The following is a 14,003-nucleotide window of genomic DNA, read 5'->3' as shown; positions in this document are numbered from 1 at the left end:
AACACACTTAGTCCCATTCTGCGATTGGCATAACTGCTGATTTTCCCCCCCTCTTTTTCCAACCTTACTCAAGCGCCCGTCTACCTTTCAGTCTTCAGACTTCCCGCATATTTCCAGCGTTTCCTGCTTTTTTTTTTTCTATTTCAACTAAATACAAATTGTCTTACCCCCAGATATTGCCAAATGCGTTGTAACATTCCAGGTCTACAATGTGAATATCCTACAGATAAGAAAAGGAAAATGAGGTTACCGGGCACGGGAACAGTCGGCTGCACTGTCCTGCTGTTAGAGCCTGAGGCCTACAGCAGTGATGTCGTACCTCCCTGCAGAGGAGCTGACCCAGGGGGACACCACCTGGGTTAGTATTGGGAGCCACGAGCAAGCATCAAGCCCACCTCGCCTCAATTAGAGTGGGATTACTGCCATTGCAGAAAAATCCCTAATGTGTGCGCCTTTGTAAGAAGCAGTCGGAAGAAATCTAGCCTTGCTGAGCTTCCTATAAACAGAGACACCATTGCAGCTGGCACCTCCGGCCACTAGTGAGCAGCACTGATGGGAGTCTCAGCTGGCAAATCGGTGTGAGACACACAGGGTTTTGGTGGGTGGGGAGTGGGGGGAGCAGCGAGAGCTGGGGGGGGCAGGGGAGAGTTGGGGAGAGGGGGAGTTGGGAGAGAGGCGGTTGGGGAGAGAGGGGTGTTATGGGAGTTAGTGGGAGAGGGTAGTTGGGGAGTTGGGGGAGCTGGGAGATGGGGAGATAGGGGCGAGATTGGGGTGTTGGGGGGAAGTGAGAGTTAGGGGAGAGAGGGGGTTGGGGAAAGGGAGTTGGGAGAGAGAGGGTAGGAGGAGAGAGGGGGTTGAGGAGAGGGGGAGTTGGGAGAGAGAGGGTTGGGGAGAGAGGGGTGTTAGGGGAGTTGGGTGGAGTTAGGGGGAGAGAGCAGTTGGGGAAATGGGGAGTTGGAGGAGAGGGGAGCGTTGTGGGGTGGGGAGAGTTCGGGGAGTTGGGAGGAGTTGAGGGAGGGGAAGTAGGAGGAGGTAGTTGGAGTGGGAGTTAGTTGAAGGGGGAGAGAGGAGGGGGAGAGATCAGGTGGGAGGGGAAAATTGGTGTGAGGTGGGAATTGGGGGAAGGGGGAAGTTGTGGGAGGAGGGGGAGAGGGCAGAATTGGGGGGGTGTTGGGAAGAAAAACATTTTTTTAAAATTCATAATAGCCTTACGATGGTGTTTGTGTTTCTCTAAAATTAACATTCCTCTCCGTGTACACGCACAGGTATTTTTAAAAAAGTACTTTACTTTAGAGGTCGACTTCAGCATACTTCAATTTTTTCAAGGGCCTCCAGGAAGTCCCAAGTACTCACAGGTTGAGGCTTCTCCTGGGTAACTGGTGAAAGAGGTTTAAGAGGCTGCAGGCTGAAAGCATAGTCCTGCTACTGTCACACAACAAGTCACTGTGAAGACAAAACCCTGGCTACGCCACATACGCTCTTGTGTATTGATCTGAAACTTCCTTCTGTTAAATCCTCACCTTTCGGTAGATGTATGGGATTGATCCAAGGAATAGCATTGGTGGTGGTCCGGGAATACATAGCTCCTTAAACATACTGTAGGGCCATGTAGCATATCTGCAACAAGAGGACAGGAGTAGTGGACCACAGTCACGTCAATATCTCACAACCCAATTCAGAATGGTGGTATCCCGCGCACAGTGTGACCCGTGTCCATAAGAGGAACAGAGAAAAGAAAAGAACAAATAAAATCGTAGAATAGTACAGCACAGAAGGAGGCCATTGGGTCCATCGAGTCCGCGCCGGCTCTTTCGAAGAGCAATCCAGTTAGTCCCACTCCCCTCGCTCTTCCCCAGATCCCTGCAATTTTTTCTCCTTCAAGTATTTCAAGACTGATTCCTGGGATGGCAGGACTGTCATATGAGGAGAGATTGGGTCGACTAGGCCTGTATTCACTAGAGTTTAGAAGAATGAGAGGGGATCTCATTGAAACTATAGTAATCTGGGATGTAATGCTTAAGTTATCCACCAGATGGAGACAAATATTAAGGGATCACAATTACCAGTGTTTTAAGGTAATGTCCTGGCACACCACTTATTAAGGTAGTGGCATTGCATTCTGGGTATGACTCAGAGGTTGATCCTCCATCTTTGCTCGTGCAGTAAGAAATAGAGTATCTTGCTGGCAGCCTGTAAAGCTATGTTCTCTGCTACATATGTATAATTAAACAGTTAAAGTTTTGGTTCCTGAAGTCTGGCTTATCTCAGTTTCTGACCTTACCACTCGGATATCACAGAAACGTATAAAACTCTGACAGGGCTAGACAGACTGGATGCAGGGAGGATGTTTCCCCTGGCTGGGGGGGGTCTAGAACGAGGGGTCACAGTCTCCGGATACGGGGTAGGACATTTAGGACTGAGATGAGGAGAAATGTCTTCACTCAGAGGGTGGTGAACCTGTGGAATTCTCCACCACAGAAGGCTGTGGAGGCCAAGTCACTGAATATATTTAAGAAGGAGATAGATAGATTTCTAGACACAAAAGGCATCAAGGGGTATGGGGAGAGAGCGGGAATATGGTATTGAGATAGAGGATCAGCCATGATCATATTGAATGGTGGAGCAGGCTCGAAGGGCCGAATGGCCAACTCCTGCTCCTATTTTTCTATGTTTCTATTTATCCAATTCCCTTTTGAAGGCTACTATTGACTCTGTATCCACCGCCCTATCAGACAGCGCATTCCAAGGGAAAAAAAATTAAAATACTGTAAAAAATAAATATGAAAAGGAAAACTCGCTGAAGGGCCAGAGAGTTGGAGAGGCTCCATTACTTGGGCATGATCAGTGGAAGAAACAGGTTTTATTGGGCGGAATGCTTTTCCCAGTCAGAGGGCCCTATGTGCTTATATAAATCCTCTGACAGGGAGCCAACTTGTAAAACGTTCCTGCCAGCCGCTCTTGCCTTAACAAAGTGGGTCCCCATACAACCGAGAGCGCCGAGCCTTATCATCAGACCCCAGATAACTCAGGCTGACACTCACAGTGGAACTCACAACCCCAGAGGGAACCTGGGGAGATGATCTCTTGAAACAGGCGTCATCTCATTTTATAAAAATGGTAAGGAACAGCGAACCGGTGACCGCCATTCTTTTTTCAGGTTTCACTTTTTGATATCCCATGGTAATGCTCACAGACAAAAAGCTTTTAAAAATTGCACCTCTGTCTCACTGTGACTATTAAGGGCCAATTTTAACCCTACTCGCTCAGCAGAAACCTGCCGGCTGGGCTGTTAAAATCGCCCCCTGGCTCTTACCTGTCCGAAAGCCGCCATGATCCCAATATCTGCAATTTTAACCTGCTCTCCTGAGCAGGCAGTGAGGACACGCGCCCGGAGCCAACAGGGGCATAAGAATGTAAGAAATAGGAGCGGGAGTCGGCCATTTGGCCCCTCGAGCCTGCTCCGACATTCAGTAAGATCATGGCTGATCTTCTACCTCATCTCCACTTTCCTGCACTATCCTCAAATCCCTTGATTCCCTTAATATTCAAAAATCTATCGATCTCTGTCTTGAATATACTCAATGACTGAGCCTCCACAGCCCTCTGGGGTAGAGAAGTCCAAAGGTTCACCACCCTCTGAGTGAAGAAATTTCTCCTCATCTCAGTCCTAAATGGCCAACCCCTTATTCTGAGACTGAGACCCCTGGTACTAGACTCCCCAGCCAGGGGAAACATCCTTCTTTACATATGCATGTTGCGACCCGATGACATAGTTGAGGCCCGACTGTAATTTTAACTCAGGCCTGAGTGGGGAATCCACCCGGAGTTAAAAGAGACACACTTTCCCTCCCACTCATTAATGATTTCTCTTTCTTTCTCTGTGTGGGCCTCACATATCGCAGCAGATGTGTGGTATCCTGGATACAGTAATAAGATACTCTTTTCTCTCACTCTCATCTCGACCTCTCTCTCTTCCCCATTCTTTCTCTGCTCCCACTTTCTACAAGAAAAACAGCGAAATAAGTCTTGTAAATAAATCGAGGTGGTCTTGTTATGGTCTGGTTAGAGTTGCTACGGCAACAACAACGGGCATTGATACAAACGTGTTTGATGAAGAAAAATATCTTCCAAGCGTTTCACAATGGCAAAAGCACAGAGGCTGACCGAAGCAGAGATTAGGAGGAACCAAAATCTTGGTCGAGGAAGTGGGTTGTGAAACTTGCTGGGAAGATACTTCCAGCAAGTATAAATATCCACAACGGTACTTTCCCCGATCTCGTTTGTTTCTCCGGTGGGAAAGAAATTTGCTGAGGTCAGAGCTTCTGTGCTCCTTCGTGTTGCCGCGCGAGCTACATTGTCTGAACTGCTGCCACCTCCCCCAGTCTCTCATCAGCTTGTCAGAGGCATGGCCCCTTATTCAGAGGCTAACCCACTTTTTCTGATGGTTTAACATGTGACAGACTAAGAAGGAATAAAGAAAGAAGGATTTGCATTTCTATAGCGCCTTTCACAACCTCAGGACGCTTTACAGCCAATGAAGTACTTTGTGAAGTGTAGTCACTGTTGTAATGTAGGAGACACGGCAGCCAATTTGCGCACAGCAAGCTCCCACAAACAGCAACGTGATAATGACTGGATAATCTGTTTTAGTGATTCTGATTGAGGGATAAATACTGGCCCCAGGACACCGGGGAGAACTCCCCTGCTCTTCTTCGAAATAGTGGCTGTGGGATCTTTTGCGTCCGCCTGAGAGAGCAGACGGGGCCTCGGTTTAACGTCTCCTCCGAAAGACGGCGCCCCTGGGCTGGGATGGTGAACAAATGAACGAAAGAAGGCCCTAGGTTCAGTCCCCGTCTCGACCGCCTTAGCTGATCGCAGCCAGTGTGGCAGTATTGTCAGCATGCCTGGGCTGGGAAGGTGAACAAACAAATATCAGTCAGGGTTCCTGCTTCGGAAAGTTGTCCTGGTCAACTTCTGTCCCACCAACCAACATCAACAACAACTGGCATTTATATAGCACCATTAACATAGTAAAAAGTCCCAAGGATCGTTAGCAGACTGAATTTTGACACCGAGTCAAAGGAGAGCTGGCTGGTGACCAAAGGCTTGGTCAAAGAGGGAGGTTTTAAGGAACATCTTAAAGGAGGAGAGTTAGAGAGGTGGAGAAGTTCAGGGAGGGAATTCCCGAGCTTCGGGCCTCGGCAGCTGAAGGCATGGCCACCAATGGTGGGGCGAAGGAAATAGGGGAAGCGCAAGAGGCCAGAATTGGAGGAACGCAGAATTCTCGGCAATGTTCCCTCTAATTTTGTTTGGCCCTTCGCAACCCTGCACATGTATTGAAAAACCGGCAAGCCGGCTGCACGGGTTCCCTGGAGCGTGGCCGCGCAGCTTACAGGAAACAGTGGTTGTAGGGCTGGAGGAGGTGGCAGAGATAGGGAGGGGCAAGGTTATGGAGGGAATATGAACACTAAGGGGGCGATTTTGTCAATAAGGGAGTATTGGAGGCGGGACTACTGCTTGTGAGGTTTTAGTCCCGCCTCCATCGACTTGTGGTCAACCCACGCTATTTTCCCTTGAGTGACCTTGTTAAGCCCGCCCAGCGGGTTTAGCAGGCCAATTAAGGGGAAGCCGGTTACAGAGAACGTCAGCGTATGACGTTTCATCTGTCAAAAAATTTTCATAGATGTATTGTCATCGTTTGAGAGCTCTGTGAAGCTGTCAAACACAGACATTCTCTGAAGTTTGATGAGTTCTTGTATTCAAGGCTCATCAAACCTCTTCTGTGAGCAGAAATTAGATGGTTGTTGCATCGGAGAATGCAGCGGCCATCTGTCATCTCTGCTGGTGAGATGCGAGACTCTCCGCATCCCCAACTGTTGAAGCCTGCAGGAAGAAACAAAGGTAAGTACACATTTTCTATCACTACACACTTATCTCTCCACACTTGCACCCATCACTTACCTTCACAGCGCCCTTTTGCACCCCGCAGACCCACTGCTCGCCTCGGTGACCCTGGCGGGGTTTCCCGACGTCGGGAAGCCCACGCCTCTGCTGGAAAAATGGGAATAATCCTCTTAACTGCCTGTTAACTACCTGTTAACAGGCAGTTAGGTGGCTGTAATCCCCTTCCCACCTCCAGGAGACGGGACCCGGCACAGGTCGGCTACCCGCCTCCTGGGAAGATGGCAAGGAGGCGGGTTGGGGCGGGATGGGCACCCGCCCCCAGATTCTGCCATTTTCCCGGCAGTCCCGCTTCCAAACCCGCCTCCCCAGCGCTGGCAAGATCGTGCCCATCCTACCAACAAACAGATGGCCTGGTCATTCATTATGACCAAGTAAATGTAATTTCTTTCTTCACGATTGCTAACTATTGACTCCTATATCAAAAAAATGCTCGGGTGTGTACACTATTTGACCTCAGGACCAGATTTAGCTCTGATGTCTTGCTGCAGTTGTACAGGGCCTTGGTGAGACCACACCTTGAGTATTGTGTGCAGTTTTGGTCGCCTTACCTGAGGAAGGACGTTCTTGCCATGGAGGGAGTGCAGCGAAGATTCACCAGGCTGATACCTGGGATGGCAGGAATGACGTATGAGGAGAGATTGGGTCGATTGGGCTTATATTCGCTAGAGTTTAGAAGAATGAGAGGGGATCTCATTGAAACTTATAAAATTCTGACAGGATTGGACAAACTAGATGCAGGAAGGATGTTCCCGATGGTCGGGGAGTCCAGAACCAGGGGTCACAGTCTAAGGATAAGGGGTAAGCCATTTAGGACAGAGATGAGGAGGAATTTCTTCACCCAGAGAGTGGTGAACCTGTGGAATTCTCTACCACAGAAGGCAGTAGAGGCCAATACATTAAATATATTCAAGAAGGAGTTGGATATATTTCTTAAGGCTAAAGGGATCAAGGGATATGGGGAGAAGGCAGGGACAGGGTACTGACTTTGGATGATCAGCCATGATCTTATTGAATGGCGGAGCAGGCTCAAGGGGCTGAATGGCCTACTCCTGCTCCTATCGTCTATGTTTCTATGTTTCTATGATGTCCTCATGGTTGAATGGCCTGTTGACACCCAATGCCTCGGGGCTCACGCCTAAAGAATGGTCACACAGCTGAAGTCCCAACCTCTGTGGCAGTGCACCCCCAGCGTGAGCTACCGTCTTCAGAAGAGATGGGGAGGAAAGTGGAGGGACAAAACAAGAGAACGTGGGGAGGAGACTTTGAGCGAAAGCGGAAGATGGAAGTGAAAAGATGAAAGAAAGAAATCTAAAAAGTATGAGGCAGAGAGAGCGAGAAAGTGCTGGGAGCCGTGGGTCAATACTTACGCTGCAAGTAGTAATAGCATCAGTACGCTCCATAACCAGGGGTTTGATGTGATATCGCACAGAAATAGCCAGGACTCAGAGCTGACTAGAGGAATCACCCAGGGAGGTATCAGGAATTCTTGGATTAGGTCCATTGGAAAGCCTGAAAACGATACCAAGAAACCCTGTTGCATAAATAAGAGCTGATTTACTTAATACTCTCAGGTGCTGGCCCACGTCTAATGGTTACATGACTTGTTGTGCCCAAGAACTCAGAAACGTTTGTGTTTGGTGCGGTGTTGAGAGTTTGTTGATCCTGCCTCGTCCTAACTGCTGGTAACCGGTGCGGTAACAGTGAGTTTATGCTCTATAATAGCTGGACCTGCTGGTCTCCAAAGGGGGAAGTTGCATTGTATGTTTGGCTCTTCTTTTGCTCTCAAACTTAAGTGTTAAGACAAAAGTACTGAGGATTCAGCACTAAATATAGTGCCCAAGGACAGGCGGAGGCTCCGTTTACACAGCAGTTGCCTACTCAAATTTGTTTTGAATCTACAGCTGTCCCATATCTGAATGTGCTGCCTCTCAGTAATGTGAATGTATTCTATTGACAGCGCAAAGCACTTGCACCTTCCAACCCTATGGCTCCTCTCCCCACCCCTCACCCTCATTGAAACGTATAAAAATCTGACAGGGCTAGACAGACTGGGTGCAGGAAGGATGTTCCCAATGGCGGGGGAGTCCAGAACCAGGGGTCACAGTCTAAGGATAAGGGGTAAGCCATTTAGGACAGAGATGAGGAGGAATTTCTTCACCCAGAGAGTGGTGAACCTGTGGAATTCTCTACCACAGAAGGCAGTTGAGGCCAATTCATTAAATATATTCAAGAAGGAGTTAGATATATTTCTTAAGGCTAAAGGGGTCAAGGGATATGGGGAGAAGGCAGGGACAGGGTACTGAGTTTGGATGATGAGCCATGATCTCATTGAATGGCGGAGCAGGCTCGAGGGGCCGAATGGCCTACTCCTGCTCCTATCTTCTAGGTTTCTATGTTTCTGACAGGGCTAGACAGACTGGGTGCAGGGAGGATGTTTCCCCTGGCTGGGGGGGTCTAGAACAAAGGGATCACAGTCTCAGGATACGGGGTAGGACATTTAGGATTGAGATGAGGAGAAGTTTCTTCACTCAGAAGGTGGTGAACCTGTGGAATTCTCTACCACAGAAGGCTGTGGAGGCCAAGTCACTGAATATATTTAAGAAGGAGATAGATAGATTTCTAGACGCAAAAGGCATCAAGGGGTATGGGGAGAGAGCGGGAACATGGTATTGAGATAGAGGATCAGCCATGATCTTATTGAATGGCAGAGCAGGCTCAAAGGGCCGAATGGCCTACTCCTGCTCCTAGTTTTTCTATGTTTCTATTTTTCTTCCCCTGCCCCCCGCCACCCTTCCAACTCCAACATATTTATTTTCTCTTCCTCTTTAAGGTCGGCACAGTGGCTAGAGTCCCTCGGCTTCTGCAGGGAGAGGTTAGGAGAAAGTTTTCTACACAAAGGGGTTGTTGGTCATGGAAAGCCCTCACAGAAACAATGGTGGAAGCTGAATTCATTATAGCTTTTAGGATCATAGGATATTCAGCCTCTCGAGATCATGGCTGAATGTATCCTATTCCATCCACCCGCCCTGGGTCCATATCCCTCAATACCCTTAGCTCACAAAAAAAATCTATCGATCTCAGATTTAAAATTATTAAATGAGCTAGCATCTACTGCTTAGCATCTTCTGTGAGACTTTCACACTTCTACCACCCTTTGCATGTAGAAGTGTTTCCTAACTTCTCTCCTGAATGGCCTGGCTCTGATTTTAAGGTTATGTCCCCTTGTCCTAGACTCCCCCACCAGCGGAAAATGTTTCTCTTTATCTACCTTATCAATTACTTTTAAAATCCTAAAACCTCAATCAACTCACCCCTTAACCTCTCTATTCCAGGCAATGCAAGCCTAGTTTATGTAATCGCTCCGCGTAATCTAACCCTTGGAGCCCTGGTAACATTCTGGTGAATCTGCGCTGCACGCCTTCTGAGGCCAATATATCATTTCTAAGGGAAAGTGCGTAAATATTTGACAAAGAAGAGAATTAAAAGGGAAGGGGAAAGGGAGTACGTGGATGGCTCATTCAAAGACCTGGCAAAGGCACAATGGGCTGAATGGCCTTCGACTGTGCTATAAAATCCTATCATTCTGTGACCGGCTGCCAGGCCTCTCCCAATCCCACAGGACATGTGGTGAGTGTAACGTGCTTGGGAGGAACAGGTGACTGTGGACCTATGCTTCCCAAAGCTCTCCACCACTGGCTCTGTTGTAGACTAATTGATAGAGATTCATTGCTGTTAGTCAATAACTCCATTATCATTGTATCGTGCAACTGCCAGGGTGGTAGAAGGCGAATTGGATGGACCTAGGACTTTTTTTTCAGCTAGCAATTCCTATGTGCCTATCTTCCTAATCAGGATGAATGGCATGGGCTCTCTTTCCTCTCCATGTTAGGAAGAACATTTTCTGCCTTCAACACCAGTGAGCAGAACCCTATGCCTTGGGTATTTGTTAACTTATAACTGACTGGAAACCAAATGGAATCTGATCAAATTGATATAAGAAGTTTCTGGTTACCTAAGGAAGGATTTACATGCCTTAGAGGGAGTACAACAAAGGTTCACTAGACTGATTCCTGGGATGAGGGGTTTGTCCTATGAGGAGAGATTGAGTAGACGAAGCCTATAGTTCCTGGAGTTTAGAAGAATAAGAGGTGATCTCATTGAAACATGTAAAATTTTTAAGGGGCTTGACAGGGTAGATGCTTCCCCTGGCTGGGGAGTCTAGAACTAGGGGTCACAGTCTCAGAATAAGGGGTCGGCCATTTAGGACTGAGATGAGGAGAAATTTCTTCACTCAGAGGGTGGTGAATCTTTGGAATTCTCTACCCCAGAGGGCTGTGGAGGCTCAGTCGTTGAGTATATTCAAGACAGAGGTCGACAGATTTTTGGATACTAAGGGAAATCAAGGGATTTGGGGATCTGGCAAGCAAGATCAGCCTTGATCGTACTGAATAATGGAGCAGGCTCGAGGGGCCGAATGGCCTACTCCTGCTCCTAATGTTTTCACGTGACTGTGTCAGCTTGGCTCAGTCGGTCACGCTCTTGCCTTTGAGTGAGTACCTTGCGAGTTTAAACTGCATTCCAGGCCAGAGGCTGGCACTTCCAACAGCGTGACCATTTTGCATTTACATAGTGCCGTTAACATGGGAAATATTCAAAGCGCTTCACAGATCTGTGACCAGTGAAGGTGCAGGACTCACATCAACCTAACTCTACGGTTAGAATTATTATTCCACTGATTTCTCAATAGATACCCTGTTAATCGGAACATTCATTTAAACGAAACAATTATTCGAACGCTGGTCCACATCCCCTATATTTTTATGGGGGGGAAAGCAGCATTAAAACGATTCGTTTCAACAACAACAACAACTTATATTTATATAGCGCCTTTAACGTAGTAAAACGTCCCAAGGCTCTTCACAGGAGTGTCATCAGACAATAAATTTGACATCGCGCCTCATAAGGACATATTAGGGTGGATGACCAAAAGCTTGGTCAAAGAGGTAGGTTTTAAGGAGTGTCTTAAAGGAGGAAAGAGAGGTAGCGAGGCGGAGAGGTTTAGGGAGGGAATTCCAGAGCTTAGGGCCCAGGCAACAGAAGGCACGGCCACCAAAGGTTGAGCGATTATAATCAGGGATGCTCAAGAGGGCAGAATTAGAGGAGCGCAGCTATCGCGGGGGGTTTGTGGGGCTGGAGGAAGTTACAGAGATAGGGAGGGGCGAGGCCATGGAGGGATTTGAAAACAAGGATGAGAATTTTGAAAATCGAGGCGCTGCTTAACCGGGAGCCAATGTAGGTCAGCGAGCACAGGGGTGATGGGTGAACGGGACTTGGTGCGAGTTAGGACACGAGCAGCCGAGTTTTGGATGACCTCAAGTTTCTTTTTAACCTGGGACATCGCCAAGATTGGAAAAAAAGGAGAAAAGGCATAAATAGTGTGGAACAAATCTTGAGCAATAAAGGACGGTAAATTGTAGGATGAAGGGAAGGCAAAGGGCAGTAAGGAGATCCTGGGAAAGGATGAGAGGCAGATACAATGAAACGAGTAGCACAATCCGCGGTGTGGAGTGATGAGACTCACTGGAGCACTGAAATAACAACAGAAAATGCTGGAAAAACTCAGCAGGCCAGGCAACATCCGTGGAGAGAAATTAGAATCGACGTTTCGGGTCGAAACCCTTTTTCAAAACTGGAAAGGAAATGAAATAGATCGAAAGGCAGGGCTGGGGAGGGAACAAAAGAAGTGAAGAGACATTAAGAGGTATTCAAAACCAGACGAGATGGTGATCGGACTAGTGGAGACAAAAGACGGCTCAGATTAGGTGTGAAATGTTCTGGCAGGATGAGAGACAGCTGCCATGTAAAAAAAAGAGGAAGGGGGGGAGGAGGGAAAACCCAAAACAAAGGGGTGGGAATAAAAAATTTTAAGTAAAAAATGTAATAGGGGCCAAGGTTATGATCTGAAATTGTTGAACTCGATATTGAGTCCGGAAGGCTGCAAAGTGCCTAATCGGAAGATGAGGTGCTGTTCCTCGAGTTTACGTTGAGTTTCCGTGGAACAATGCAAGAGGCCAAGGACGGTGAGGTCCGAGTGGGAGTGGGGCGGTGAATTAAAGTGACAGGCGACCGGAAGCTCGGGGTCACCCTTACGGACTGAACGGAGGTGTTCCGCAAAGCGGTCACCCAATCTGCGTTTGGTCTCCCCAATGTAGAGGAGACCGCATCGTGAGCAGCGAATACAGTATACTAGATTGCAAGAAGTGCAAGTAAATCGCTGTTTCACCTGGAAGGGGTGTTTGGGGCCCTGGACAGTGGGAAGGGGGGAGGTATAGGGGCAGGTGCTACATCTCCTGCGCTTGCACGGGAAGGTGCCGGGCGAAGGGGAAGGGGTGCTGGGGGTGATAGAGGAGTGGACTAGGGTGTTTCGGAGGGAGCAGTCCCTACGGAATGCTGAAAGGGGAGGGGAGGGGAGGGGAAGATGCATTTGGTGGTGGGATCACTTTGGAGGTAGCGGAAATGGCGGAGGATGATCTGTTGAATGTGGAGGCTAGTGGGGTGAAAGGTGAGGACAAGGGGAACCCTATCGTGGTTACGGGAGGGAGGGGCAGGGGTGTTGTGTTGAATGGAACAGTTATCAACATTGCAGTGAAGGCAGGGGAGGATGAATTACACAGGATGCCTGACAGAGGTGCTCAAAATTAACCATAAAATCCCGGTTTCCAAACACAATAGAAATAAAGATTGGGGTTTTATTTGCTCATTAGCACATACACAAGGATATTTTTTTTAAACAGTAAATTACTACAAGGATGTAGCAGGAGTGAGAGGTTAGCATAATAGAAAAGGGCACAAGAGGATGTGTCAATAAGACGTTCTTAACACCACAGTGGCACTTCACAACCCTTAGAGTGATAGCTCTCCCAATTGACACCCCCTTGAATGGTTGAAGAATAATTGGACAGTGATTACAGCCATACCTGAGAGAGGTTGCAGGGCGTTTGAACACAGTTGGCAAATGCCGAGTTCCCAACCGCCAGTTTGCTTAAACCTTTTGTGATGTTTCAAGCTCATTGTGATGTCAGCGCGGCATCCTCACTGTCATGGTGATGCATTCTGGCAATCACATTGTGACATAAGAACATAAGAATTAGGAGCAGGAGTCGGCCATTTGGACCTTCGAGCCTGCTCCGCCATTCAATAAGATCATGGCTGGTCTTCTACCTCATCTCCACTTTCCGGAACTATCCCCATATCCCTTGATTCTCTTAATATTCAAAAATCTATCCATCTCTGTCTTGAATATACTCAGTGACTGAGCCTCCACAGCCCTCTGGGGTAGAGAATTCCAAAGATTCACCACCCTCTGAGTGAAGAAATTTCTCATCTCAGTCCTAAATGGCCGACCCCTTATTCTGAGACTGTGACCCCTAGTTCTAGACTCCCCAGCCAGGGGAAATCAAGATACATGAAAGGCTCATCTAAAAGCTAACACTGGCGCCTATCATCATGTAGGAGGAATATGTGTCAGCTTGGCTCAGTTGGCAGCATTCTTGCTTCTGAGTTAGGTGGTGGGTTCAAGCCCCACTTCAGCACAAAATCTAGGTCTTTGTTTGGTTATATCATCCTGCAGATTCCTTAACTGTGTTGCATCCTTGCATGCAGTCCAACCTCTACTGCATTGCACAAAAAAGTGACAGCCATGGCTCAGTTGGCAGCACTCTCGCCTCTGAGTCAGAAGGTTGTGGGTTCAAGTCCCACTCCAGTGCAGTGCTGAGGGAGTGCCGTGCTGTCGGAGGTCCTGTATTTCGGGTGAGAGGTTAAACCGAGGCCCCCGTCTGCTCTCTCAGGTGGACGTAAACGATCCCATGGCACTATTTCGACAGAAGAGCAGAGGCGTTATTCCCGGTGTCCTGGGGCCAATATCTATCCCTCAATCAACATCACTAAAAACAGATTATCTGGTCATTATCGCATTGCTGTTTGTGGGAGCTTGCTGTGCGCAAATTAGCTGCCGAGTTTCCCACATTACAACAGTGACT

The 14,003-nt window shown here is 48.0% G+C and overlaps 1 protein-coding gene across 4 annotated transcripts in view; it reads right to left on the bottom strand.

The window, feature by feature from the left end:
• The window catches only part of LOC147099475 (cytochrome P450 3A29-like), a 57,739-nt gene extending 50,283 nt beyond the window's left edge, over nucleotides 1–7,456 (bottom strand). Inside the window, exons 1-3 of one of the 4 annotated variants that reach the window (XM_085969653.1) lie at nucleotides 7,332–7,456; nucleotides 1,521–1,617; nucleotides 168–220 (exon numbers count right to left, since the gene is read on the bottom strand). In XM_085969653.1, the coding sequence (XP_085825779.1) occupies nucleotides 168–220; nucleotides 1,521–1,617; nucleotides 7,332–7,351 (170 nt within the window). In that variant the 5' untranslated portion in view covers nucleotides 7,352–7,456. The remainder of the gene's footprint in view (nucleotides 1–167; nucleotides 221–1,520; nucleotides 1,618–7,331) is intronic. The other 3 variants (XM_085969652.1, XM_085969651.1, XM_085969654.1) reach the window with 3 other exon arrangements.
• Nucleotides 7,457–14,003: the final 6,547 nt, after the last annotated feature.

This window comes from Somniosus microcephalus, chromosome 28 (assembly GCF_052327205.1).
Source record: "Somniosus microcephalus isolate GS21.2 chromosome 28, FLI_Smic_1.0, whole genome shotgun sequence".
Classification (NCBI taxonomy): Eukaryota; Metazoa; Chordata; class Chondrichthyes; order Squaliformes; family Somniosidae; genus Somniosus; species Somniosus microcephalus.
The sequence above is the reverse complement of the archived record's forward strand: the minus strand, read 5'-3'. Positions and strand labels throughout refer to the sequence as shown.